We start from the raw sequence: 12,838 nt of genomic DNA on the forward strand, positions 1-12,838 counted from the left end.
CTGGTGATTTGGTGGGCTAGGGAAACTCAAAATACCCGTATCTCCCCCCCCCTACCTTGTCTTGACCAATCAGCACAAAGCCGGTACAACCCTATGGTGCTGCTTCCAAGTACAGCTGTTCGCGCCAAAACTCACCTAGAGGCGGAGGTGCCTAGACCAATCACAGACGCCATCAACATGAGTAGTCCCGTGACGTTACAAGAAGGGGGAGGCCTAGGACAGTGGTGCCTTGTCTCACATGGTGGGGCAGGCGACGTTCACTCCTCTCTCCCCCCCCCCCTCGAAACCGTTAAGAGTCAAGTACCCTCTCATACCCACTCAAGTACCCAAGTACCCACTCACTCTCAAATCTCATTTTCCCCAAAAAACAGGAAAAATTCTGTAACTCTCTCTACAGAGCAATCACAGACCTTTGGCTAGTCTTAAAAGATGGTCCTTAACATAAGCTTTCATCCAGCACCACACAAGTGCATGTATTTTGAAAACTTCTTGTCTAGAATCCCTAGAGCTACTCTAGCCTTATCTAGAAAACTAGAAAAACTAGCTGAGGGAACATTCATTCCCTCACAAGCAGAGGCTAGTCCACCGGCCCACAGTACAATGTCCAGGAACAACACTGGAGCACCAGTAGAGCAGGAGCTAGTCCACCGGCTCACAATACATTGTCCAGGAACAACACTGGAGCACCAGTAGAGCAGGAGCTAGTCCACCAGCTCACAATACATTGTCCAGGAACAACACTGGAGCACCAGTAGAGCAGGAGCTAGTCCACCGGCTCACAATACATTGTCCAGGAACAACACTGGAGCACCAGTAGAGCAGGAGCTAGTCCACCGGGTCACAATACATTGTCCAGGAACAACACTGGAGCACCAGTAGAGCAGGAGCTAGTCCACCGGGCCACAATACATTGTCCAGGAACAACACTGGAGCACCAGTAGAGCAGGAGCTAGTCCACCGGCTCACAATACATTGTCAAGGAACAACACTGGAGCACCAGTAGAGCAGGAGCTAGTCCACTGGCTCACAATCCATTGTCCTGGAACAACACTGGAGCACCAGTAGAGCAGGAGCTAGTCCACCGGGCCACAATACATTCGTCTGGCGTTCGAATCCCGGGCTTGGTGAGACGTTTGTCAACGTTTTACTGATAATATGAGCGGATGCCTTTGTCCATCAGGCCTTGGTGGATAGATACGTGATGGTGAGCTAACTCATGTGAGCTGCGTTCTGGGGACGATGAGCCACTGACAACGGCCACCTTGGTACGCCGGACGGGCTGCCTATCCCACACAACACCAAATACCAAAGGGACACAGTGGTAGAACATGAGCACGAGGGATATTAAAGACTGACGTTTGTAAGAGGCGAGGCAACGTTTGTTTACATACAGAGACTCAGTCACTTGTGTGTGAATACCATGATAACACTTTCCTGGGAGTGACCAGCTGCCTCTTGTGGGTCAATAGTAGCTGCCTCTTGTGGGTCAATAGTAGCTGTCTCGTGTGGGTCAATAGTAGCTGCCTCTTGTGGGTCAATAGTAGCTGCCTCTTGTGGGTCAATAGTAGCTGCCTCTTGTGGGTCAATAGTAGCTGCCTCTTGTGGGTCAATAGTAGCTGCCTCTTGTGGGTCAATACTAGCTGCCTCGTGTGGGTCAATAGTAGCTGCCTCTTGTGGGTCAATAGTAGCTGCCTCATGTGGATCAATAGTAGCTGCCTCGTGTGGGTCAATAGTAGCTGTCTCGTGTGGGTCAATAGTAGCTGCCTCTTGTGTGTCAATAGTAGCTGCCTCGTGTGGGTCAATAGTAGCTGCCTCGTGTGGGTCAATAGTAGCTGCCTCGTGTGGGTCAATAGTAGCTGCCTTTTGTGGGTCAATAGTAGATGCCTCTTGTGGGTCAATAGTAGCTGCCTCTTGTGGGTCAATAGTAGCTGCCTCGTGTGGGTCAATAGTCACTACCTCTTGTGGGTCAATAGTAGCTGCCTCGTGTGGGTCAATAGTAGCTGCCTCTTGTGGGTCAATAGTAGCTGCCTCTTGTGAGTTAATAGTGGCTACCTCGTGTGGGTCAATAGTAGCTACCTCGTGTGGGTCAATAGTAGCTGCCTCACGTGGGTCTATAGTAGCTGCCTCATGTGGGTCAATAATAGCTGCCTCATGTGGGTCAATAGTAGCTGCCTCATGTGGGTCAATAGTAGCTGCCTCGTGTGGGTCAATAGTTGCTGCCTTGTGTGGGTCAATAGTAGCTGCCTCGTGTGGGTCAATAGTAGCTGCATCGTGTGGGTCAGTAGTAGCTGCCTCGTGTTGGTCAATAGTTCCTGCCGCGTGTGGGTCAATAGTAGCTGCCTCGTGTGGATCAATAGTAGCTGCCTCGTGTGGGTCAATAGTAGCTGCCTCGTGTGGGTCAATAGTAGCTGCCTCGTGTGGGTCAATAGAAGGTGCCTCGTGTGGGTCAATAGTAGCGGCCTCGTGTTGATCAATAATAGCTGCCTCACGTGGGTCAATAGTAGCTGCTTCGTGTGGGTCAATAGAAGCTGCCTCGTTGGTCAGTAGTAGCTGCCTCGTGTGGGTCAATAGTTGATTCCTCGCGTGGGTCAATAGTAGCTGCCTCGTGTGGGTCAATAATAGCTGCCTCGTGTGGGTCAATAATAGCTGCCTCGTGTGGGTCAATAGTAGCTCCCTCGTGTGGGTCAATAGTAGCTACCTCGTGTGGGTCAATAGAAGCTGCCTCACGTGGGTCTATAGTAGCTGCCTCATGTGGGTCAATAATAGCTGCCTCATGTGGGTCAATAGTAGCTGCCTCATGTGGGTCAATAGTAGCTGCCTCGTGTGGGTCAATAGTTGCTGCCTTGTGTGGGTCAATAGTAGCTGCCTCGTGTGGGTCAATAGTAGCTGCATCGTGTGGGTCAGTAGTAGCTGCCTCGTGTTGGTCAATAGTTCCTGCCGCGTGTGGGTCAATAGTAGCTGCCTCGTGTGGATCAATAGTAGCTGCCTCGTGTGGGTCAATAGTAGCTGCCTCGTGTGGGTCAATAGTAGCTGCCTCGTGTGGGTCAATAGAAGGTGCCTCGTGTGGGTCAATAGTAGCGGCCTCGTGTTGGTCAATAATAGCTGCCTCACGTGGGTCAATAGTAGCTGCTTCGTGTGGGTCAATAGAAGCTGCCTCGTTGGTCAGTAGTAGCTGCCTCGTGTGGGTCAATAGTTGATGCCTCGCGTGGGTCAATAGTAGCTGCCTCGTGTGGGTCAATAATAGCTGCCTCGTGTGGGTCAATAATAGCTGCCTCGTGTGGGTCAATAGTAGCTCCCTCGTGTGGGTCAATAGTAGCTCCCTCATGTGGGTCAATAGTAGCTCCCTCGTGTGGGTCAATAGTAGCTCCCTCATGTGGGTCAATAGTAGCTCCCTCGTGTGGGTCAATAGTAGCTGCCTCACGTGGGTCAATAGTAGCTGCCTCGTATGGGTCAATAGTAGCTGCCTCGTTTGGGTCAATAGTAGCTGTCTCACAAGGGTCAACAGTGGCTGTCTCGTATGCGTTAATAATATCTGCCTCACATGGGTCAATAGCAGCTGCCTCGTGTGGGTCAATAGTTGATGCCTCGTGTGGGTCAATAGTAGCTGCCTCGTGTGGCTCAATAGTAGCTGCCTCTTGTGGGTCAATAGTAGCTGCGTCACATGGGCCAATAGTAGCTGCCTCGTGTGGGTCAATAGTTGATGCCTCGTATGGGTCATGAGGAAGCAACGAGTAGAGACTACGGGAATTAATCCTCACGTCACTGGGAGACAGAAGTGTTAGAGGGGACATGATCACCACATACAAGATTCTCAGTGGAATTGGTAGGGTAGATAAAGACAGACAATTTACCACAAGGGCACACGCAGTAGGGGACACAAGTGGAAATTGAGTGCCCAAATGAGCCATAGAGACGTTAGAAAGATTTTTTCATTGAAGAGTAGTAGTGAAATGGAATGCATTAGAAAGTGATGTGGTGGAAGCTGACTCCATACACAGCTTCAAGTGAAGATATGATAGAGCCCAGTAGGCTCAGGAACCTGTATATAAGTTGATTGATAGTTGAGGGGCGGGACCAAAGAGCTAGAGCTCAACTCCCGCAAGCACAATTAGGTGAGTACACACTCGAAGCTGAACACCATAACCGGTTGCTGTACCTGGCCCCTGGCCTAGACCCCAACACACACACACGAGGCTGAACACCATAACCGGTTACTGTACCTGGCCCCTGGCCTAGACCCCAACATAACAGTTACACACACACACACACACACACACACACACACGAGGCTGAACACCATAACCGGTTACTGTACCTGGCCCCTGGCCTAGACCCCAACATAACAGTTACAGAAGGCGTTATGGAGCCTCCAAGCTACTTGGTGGGTGTGGTAGTGGGTTTAATGTCCAGTAGTGAAATATGTGCCCTTAATACATACTCATACCTGCTCATACTTCACATTAATAGAAATAAACTATATTAATATTGTTGAAGTGACTTGTTACTTGTGAATTATTTGTAAGTGAGGTGGCCTCATGTGAGGTGAGGTGAATGACGTCACAGGTAGTTGACCCATCAGGTCAAGGTAGTCAAGAGGCGCGGCGGGCAGTGTGGCCCGGGCCGTCGTGGGGAGAGGTGCTGCTCACCGCCCGCCTCACTGGTGTTACTAATTAGTCACCTGGACAGTGCTGTAGATCAGGTTACCTGCGCCAAGCTTACAGGCAAGTTACTCTAGATGTTTAGTTATTTTATCACATTGTTTTCTGTTGGTAGAACAATATTTGCTGATTTTCTAATTAACCATGGCTACAAAATATTAAAACTTTATTTAAAATAATTCAATTAGCTCTGGTTTACTTGTTAGTAAATATGATAGTGTAATATACCCTTGTCTATTAGTAGACACTTTTACCTTGCTCAAGACTTTTCATGAAGCTTATTAAAACAAAATTAAATTCTAAAATGACTGGTTACGTGATTAACTGTTCCATAACAGCGGCGTGTTAACTTTATAGTGAAATTGAACCTTCGACCAAAAGCAGGTGGAAAAAGTTTACAATTATAGTTTAATTCTGGCAGTTACAAGGTGTTTCTTGTGAATTATCAGACTTCAGGCTTTGAAATTCAGACCAAAGATTTTTAATTTAGAAAGTGTCACTCTTCACCCCCCCCCCCTTCGACAATCCTATGTGAATGCAACTAGCCATCCTGACTCAATGTCGTCCACGCTGCAGCCAATACCAGAGACGCCATAATTAACATTAACCTCCTGTGTAACTAAGCACTATATTTTGTCCAATACAAGTAAATATTAATGTATATTTATATAGTGTATAGGTCTGATAGTTGGACATTATAGCTCCCGAGTGTATTCCAACCAGTCTCCCTCGCGTAATAAATAACTATGTATAATAATAGTTCACGTATGAAAAACTATTTTAAATAAATCTAGTGTTAAAATGTATGAACTGTTGTGGGTCAGAGCACGGAGGAGCATAGATTGAGGACAAGTTGTGTGTGAAGCGTTCTTCACGTTCATGTTTGGCTGCCCGGGTTAACGATCACTTGGCCGTTGTTGAGAACGGCTTGTGGACGAGTCAAGTCTGAGGTTAGGTTTTGCCATAGTGGTAAGTCGGCTTTTTAGATCAACCAATGTCTGACCTGATGGATTGTTTAGCGGGATATTTCTCAAACTTTACATGAAGATGTGTTCATTTTATTATTGAGGCATTTAATATAATTTGTAATTTCAGATATGTACGAGAGTGCATCAGTACAACGGCACTGCAGCAAGGGTCAATCAGACCCAAGAAATTGGTCTCGTACAACGGCACTGCAGGTATGGAGGGATTAAAGTTACTTGGAAAAACTTCTCTCGAATCGCAGTGGTCATAATGTAGTGTATATATTCCCACAAGTACAATAAGTGAAGGGTTTAATAATTTTAATCATTTAACTCACTATACCATGAGGCAGTGATCTTCTAACAGGTATAGTCTAATGTAATTTGTGCATCAACCACTTAAGTGGTAAACCATTATTTTGGCCAGTAATTTGACCATTTAGTGGTAGGTAGTGTAACATGGTTAATGTTAATCTAACATTTTTGGGTACCTTTCAATCCTCTTGCCTCCCCTCTCCATCCACCCTTCTGTTAGTCTCTTCTATCCCACCAGTCCAATCAATTATAGACAAAAATTACCCAGGAGGGTGATGCTTCAGCTGGGGTTAGAAGACTATCCTGCGAGAGGAAAGTTATTGCATGAGGGGAAAGTGTCGGGGCAAAACCTTACAAGCTGAATATACCGTCGGGCACAGTTTCGGGAGGCTGACCACTTGGCAGCTACGTGGCCATCATCCGCATCTTGCACAAGGTATTGGTAGCTCTGGAACGCTGCAGCATTTCTACAGATCAACAGATATTGTGGTCAGGTGGAAGCCCTGTGAAGTGTTAGAGGTGAACGTTTCTGGGTCTCCAGAACTGCGTAACAGTTTACCTGGTGTGGTGTTAGTGCTAAGTGTCCCTCATTATTGCAAGAAGAGACTATATAATTGGCAGGGCTCCTATGACCACAGGATAAAAGGTTTTAAAGCAGGGACACCAGACTACTCAAGGGGTCTATGGTTTTGATGGGAATGAAGCCGTTACTAATGTCACTGGGGGATATTCCCTTTGTCCATGCTAACAAAGGAGGCTCCGAAGGAAGCGAGTTCCAGGCCGGATGTTCACCGAAGGTTTCCTTCATCCAAGACTAGAGCGTGTTAACTTCCTTTCGGATGCTTTCTGAAGTTGTTGGAATGTGTAACTTGGGTAAAACCTTCCTCTATAGACTGGATGTGTGTTCCCGTACAAAATGTTGTCACTGAAGAGGGGCCAGTTTCTTGGCAGCTTTTCCTATGGTAGATTCTGGGCAGTCACTTGACTGCCCCAGAGCTCCTCCAAGCCTTTCCCCTGATTACTCTGATCACTAGTTATACCTTTGACTCGGGTTCCCAGGGAGAAAGGTAGATCTCTTGAGAGAGAAACCAGGTGGCAGGATGTTTATAAACGTGAAGGTTTCAGACTTTGTAATAAATTTTTATGGACCTCTTTCTCCATCTATATATATATATATTTATATACACAGGTACCTAGGAATGGCAGCTCCTCCAAATGGTAAATTTCAGGTCTGGATGAACTTAGGGGCCATATCACCCGAAAATCCGATGAAAAATGGAATATTTACGAAAAATTACGAAAAATACTACAACGTTCTGGCAACACTGTGGTCCAAACCGTTTAATGATATCTTGAAAAATAACGTAATTAGTCAAATTTCCCGCTGCAACTTTCGTGAATCTGGTCCTCGCGCCGTGAGTACGCCGCGGGGTATTGTATCTTACGTTGTAGATGTCTTATTTTTCGTAATAGCGTTGAAAATAACATGTTATGCATAAAATGAATATAAACTAACACATATGGTCTGACACGAGGGTGGTGCAGTCAGTGACTGCGTGTCTCTCATGGAGAGAGGATGTATGCTGACGCGCTCACACAATATCTCCCAGAACATGCTATTTTTGCTATTTTTAGCTATTTGTACTGCAATATGACTTGCCAAACGAACAAGAGAGAAGCATTGACAGCTAGATGCATGCGAGCTCTCCATACGAGCTGGCCGCAATGCGTAAATCACCACTCACGAGTGACCGCAGGTTGAGAAACTTTGAGAGCGCGCTACGCAACTCCAACTTTTACAACTAGATAAAATTTCACAGCCTTTATTTATTATTCTATTTACATGAAACTTGCACATTATATGTAGAGTTTACGCCTCTATAAACGCATGTCATTATTCTTATCTACGTAGATTTATTTTTTTTATAAATAATGATACACCTCATTTTGTTGCATACGTTTTTGGGAAACTTTTATAAAATGTATTATTGCACTAAATACATCTGGGATAATAATGTGACATGCAAATCTTTATTATATAGTAAGGTCATAGCTGAGTGTCGTATAAATGATTTTGGTTCACAATTGTGGGCTGTGAAATTTTTTGAACATGGTTGAAAAATTCGTCTTTTTTTTTTTTTTTTTTTTTCTCCGTCTCTATTTAGGCTGAGATGCTGAAACTTGGCCTAGGTGCAGCACCTTTCACATGTATCAGGATAATAAATTATGAATACCCTACAACAATTTTTTAAATCCGGGTGATATGGCCCCTTAGCCCATTCATGGATGGGTTTAACTGCAGTAAACTGTAGTAAACCAACCTGTCTTTTTCGACAAAGGTCAAATGTTCGTTTCCAGCATCCGTCCTCGGGTTAGGGTCATTGGTGGTGACCGCCCCTCCTTCCCTCCCGGTCAAATGTATTCATCCGCGTTTAACATTGTGTAAACAATTGGTTGCCAAGAGTTATTATAATTTAAATTTCAATGTAAAGTTAGGGGGTAGGTTAGATTAGGTGTTAAGGTTCTGTTGGCTATAACTTATATTAGAAGTACGTGAAATGAAAGTTAGAGCTTGGAATTCTAATAGAGGTCGCCAGCTAGGCACTGAGACGTTCGCACACGATCTATAGAGTCAAGTGTAAAAGCTCGTCTTCGTAAACAAAGGCTAAAGTACATTCCATACACCTACTAACCCCCCGCCCCCCCCAAGGTTTTTGAATGAAAAACCTGTTTTCACATGTCTCACCTTGAGGTGTTTCCGAGGCTTAGCATCACTGCGGCCCGGTCGTCGACCAGGCCTCCTGGTAGCTGGACTGGTGAACCAGCCCGTTGGACGCTGCTGCTCGCAGTCTGACGTACGAATCACAGCCTGGTTGATCAGGTAGGTCACAACTGACGACGTTCAAACATACATCTTTAACACTGATTCGTTGACGACTTTTGTTTGAACCACAATGCTGTAAATGCGTCACCCACGTACTACAAATACAAATAATTGCCAACATAACCTAAACACCTAACCTAACTAATGCCTAAATATGCACTGTATACTAATTGTATAACAATATTTTTATGTATTTATTATATACTGCTTATCACATAGACCAACTAGGTCGTAACACTTGCACCAGAGAATCTTCTAAGGAACCAAATCTTTTGTATGGGACTTTACCTCATTTTGTTGTACCAATATTTTTTCTCCGTTGTACCCATAGTCGTTGTCTCTTGTGTAGCTCTCGTATCTCTAATTCCTTTTTTCGTAGTGACAGTCTTCAAAAGTGTAATGCCCCTCTGAGGCTAATGTTACAATTGGCGGTCATTCCATGGGTTGTCACACACTGTTGAATCAGTTGACCTGGTTCCTATTTCGGGGGGAGAACCACAGCCTTTTCTGGGGGAGGGGATGGCCCCTGTTATCAAATACCCGCAGGACATTACATGGTCTGTTTCATCTATAGCTGCTTTGTAATGTAACTGGTCCTGGTGACCAGGCGTCTCCTTCTCTTGGTCTGGGCCTATCATTGTCTCCAGCCTGTTTGCCTTATCCATTATTTCTGTTCAATCGACAATCTTTTATTCTTTCAATCGACAGAAATATACTTTTTCTGCTGTGTCCTGGGTGCCTGCTGTAAGAATCTTAGTCCTGTGTACTCTTTGAAATCTATAGTCAAAGTCCATAATTCATCTAGGTCTGCTCCGAGTACTAGTTCCATCATTATCACATACAAACAAGGATAGAACAGACTTCCTGGTTTCATGTTTTCTCTCAGTTGATGCTATTGATGAGTTCTGTCAGTAGTGTTTGCTGCACAATCCTGGCTGTGAAAAAAAAAACATAATTTGGTCTAGTTTTGCTTTGCCTAATTATTTAGTGACCTAATAGACGAATAGCAGTCAAATGTGTAAACGAATGTGTGACGCGAAACGTTGGTGGTCGTGCAGTCTCTAATACCAGTCACAAAATATTAAAAAAATAAAAATTAAACTACAAAGGTGTCTCCATAGTGAGGTAAACTGTAGGATAAAGCAGAGGAAAAAAAAATTTAAAAAATACTTTACTTTAAAAATAAATTAAACAAATTACAAATATCCAGGCTTGGCTCTAATACAAAGTGTGCAAAACAAACAGGATGAACACTCAAATTTACGTTATGGTTAGATGCAAAATAAAGGTGCAGGACACTATGGGCTAGTCTAAATCCGTTACACCACAGAGATGGGTTAACAAGTCTACTCAGGTGAGCACACAGGAGTAATCTAACTCATGTTGGGCAAAAACTCCCAATTTATACAGAATATCAGCCGGGCAGATGGCGCCGGTGACTACTTTAACTATTAACCGGCTGTTAAACTGCCTGTTTCGGAGGGTGTGGTCTCCCAGCGACCCAGGTGTGAGGTGGGGTGAGGGTCGATGGGGTAGGTAGACTGGTGGTATTGTCTAGACGTCTGGAAGTAGTAGTTGTTGTTCTTGGCTGCAGTCCTTGATTAAATAGATGTGAATGAGTAGAATAGGTGATAATGGAGTAGGCCGAATCTCTTCCTAGAGATTTTACCGTGACAAATGGTAATTCCATAAAGTAATGTCAATGTTTCATGGTGTCGTGGACTAGTAACAAGGAAGGTTAGACCTGCCTTAACGTGTGAGTGAACCCTTCAGGCCTGGGTGCACGAAACTAACCCTCTACGTTCTCTCCCTATGATGGGAACAACTGAGTGCCACTGATGACTTGCATAGTCTCCTCTGGTGATCTGGGCGTGCAACAATTTTGCAATATCTTTGGCCAGCCCAGCCAGAGTCCAGCCCATAGAAACCCAGCAAGGCAGACCTTGGTCCCAGACCAGAGAATACAGGAGAGTGCACGGATGGATGTGCACTCCTGTAGATTCCACGCTGATATACATCTGGTCATACTCGCTCACCCAACTTAACACAAGTGAAAATCCTTTCTCTCATACCAGGACAAACTTGTACCACCTCCTTACTCATCTGGGTGATGTAATCAATAATGTCTGTGCAGTCTTAATTTTTGAGCTTTGCTACCTGTGTTTATATTAATTTTGTTTCCTTGTAATTTCAATTTAGATATTGCAGGCTTTGGCTTTCTGGTCCCTTCCCTGAGCAAGTTATCCCTTCTTTCACCATATATTTAAACGTAAAGACAGTGTTCATTCATTCCCATGGGTCTTCGAACTTTATTTCCCATGTATGTGAATCGTTCAGTGAATTCGAGGTGAAGTCAAGCTGGTTAATCATTACGTGTTGGTTACAAGTTGGATTAAAACGTTTGTCATGTCCAATAGTTTAGCTCGCTCGCTGTGCCACCATATGGTTCTTGTATCTTTTAATGGGTGGAGTCCCTATGATTGGAAGTCGGAATCGATTTTTAACAGGCGACAGTCTGCCCTTTCAGTTATGGTAGGAACTGCAATGGTTGTCATTTAATGGAGGGTTATATATCACAGCTACTGCCTTTGGTCCTGCCATCGTCATGGTGACTGTTATGTAGTCTCTGAACTCCTCGCAGCCTGGGATATCAATCTCCTGGAAACCCTTATCCTTTATCAGCAGGGCCGCCACTCCTCCCCTTCCTTCCCTCGGTAGTGTGAGGTGTAATGTTGGCGCGAGTACACAGCCTTGTGGCACTCCAGCATTAGGGTCCAAATAGTCAGTGTATTGTTGGAGGAATCTTTTATTTTGTAGTTGTCAAAGAAGTATTTTATCGGACGTGGAAGGTCATTCATAATTTACATCTAGTAGTCAAGCCAGTGTGTCGATGGCTTTTTCAGTCTGTCAAGTGTTATGATATATTGTGTGGTAAATGTGCAGCTTCTCAGTATGTTAATGTCTTGAGCAGGTCGGTTTGGCCTGACTCGGATTTTCAAAAATGTCGCCCAGTCTTGGGAACGTTTTGTGCTGCCCATATACATAGGTCTCTGATCTAAACAAAACAGGTTTTTATGCTTGTGTTTTCAGACCGTTGGGAGTCGTAATTTCTCTTATACCAGAGTGTTAAACAATATAGTCTTGACACGAGATGAAGACACCTCGGTCTAATTCAACTTTTTCCTTGTTACACGCAAATTTGGCTACAATGTCAGTCATTATGGTGGGTTATATATGTGAGATGGTATCCATACATGAATGAGATTTTGAACCCTTTATTCTGCGACTATTTATAAGTGCAATTATGAAGCTCTTACTGTCGATCATGCTGGAAATGTTTTAAAGAGCAGACTTTGAAACACAATTATTTCACCACCTCCTGTGACTTTATATATACTGAGAGCTAGTTGTAGTGCAGCAGCAGTTTGTACAGAGGTCAGCCAGTTGTTTAACGTGACACTTTCTGTGTGGAAGTATTGTTCCTGTACCTGCATACTGCTGCAGTCCGTCCTGTAGATGATTGGACTGGGTCATCGGTGTAGACAGTACTCATGGGATCTTAAAAGTTATGACGAGAGGTAATTATTTAAAGTGTGGCAGCTTTGGAAAGAGCAGATTCTCATTACATTTCTTAGTGGCAGGTGTGTATGGTACTTGAATTGTGGGAACAGATGAAGAGGAATATCAGTTGCAGGTATATTGTATTTAAAAGGAATGTTCAGTTTGATTAGATTGTTGGGATTTTACTCGGTCATTTATCATACAAGGAGTGAGTTGGTATGTTGCACCATTTAATACAGTGTTAACGGTACAGAATACTTTGTCTCCGAGCAAGGCTGGAGATGTAGGGTCTCATGACTTCAAGGGAAAAGGTTGAGTTGACTTGTATGATTCTCTAGTATAGTTGGAAGCTTCAGTTCTTCCCTCAAGTTAATGATTCATGTGCATCTTGGGGTACCAAGAATTACCTTCATGGCTTCATTATGCATTACTTCCAATTTGTTCAAACAGAGGCG

The 12,838-nt window shown here is 44.3% G+C and overlaps 1 protein-coding gene across 5 annotated transcripts in view; it reads left to right on the plus strand.

Moving 5' to 3' along the window:
- Positions 1-12,838, plus strand: part of LOC138358928 (uncharacterized) — an 82,213-nt gene that overhangs the window by 7,485 nt on the left and 61,890 nt on the right. For 2 of the 5 annotated variants that reach the window (XR_011225649.1, XM_069317374.1), the window contains exon 2: positions 5,754-5,839. Coding sequence is in view for 1 of the 5 variants with exons in the window: in XM_069317374.1 (XP_069173475.1) it covers positions 5,754-5,839 (86 nt within the window). In the remaining 4 variants the exon portion in view is untranslated. Of the gene's footprint in view, positions 1-4,508; positions 4,722-5,753; positions 7,790-12,838 lie in introns of those variants that run through there. The other 3 variants (XR_011225646.1, XR_011225648.1, XR_011225647.1) reach the window with 3 other exon arrangements.

This window comes from Procambarus clarkii, chromosome 8 (assembly GCF_040958095.1).
Source record: "Procambarus clarkii isolate CNS0578487 chromosome 8, FALCON_Pclarkii_2.0, whole genome shotgun sequence".
Taxonomy (NCBI): Eukaryota; Metazoa; Arthropoda; class Malacostraca; order Decapoda; family Cambaridae; genus Procambarus; species Procambarus clarkii.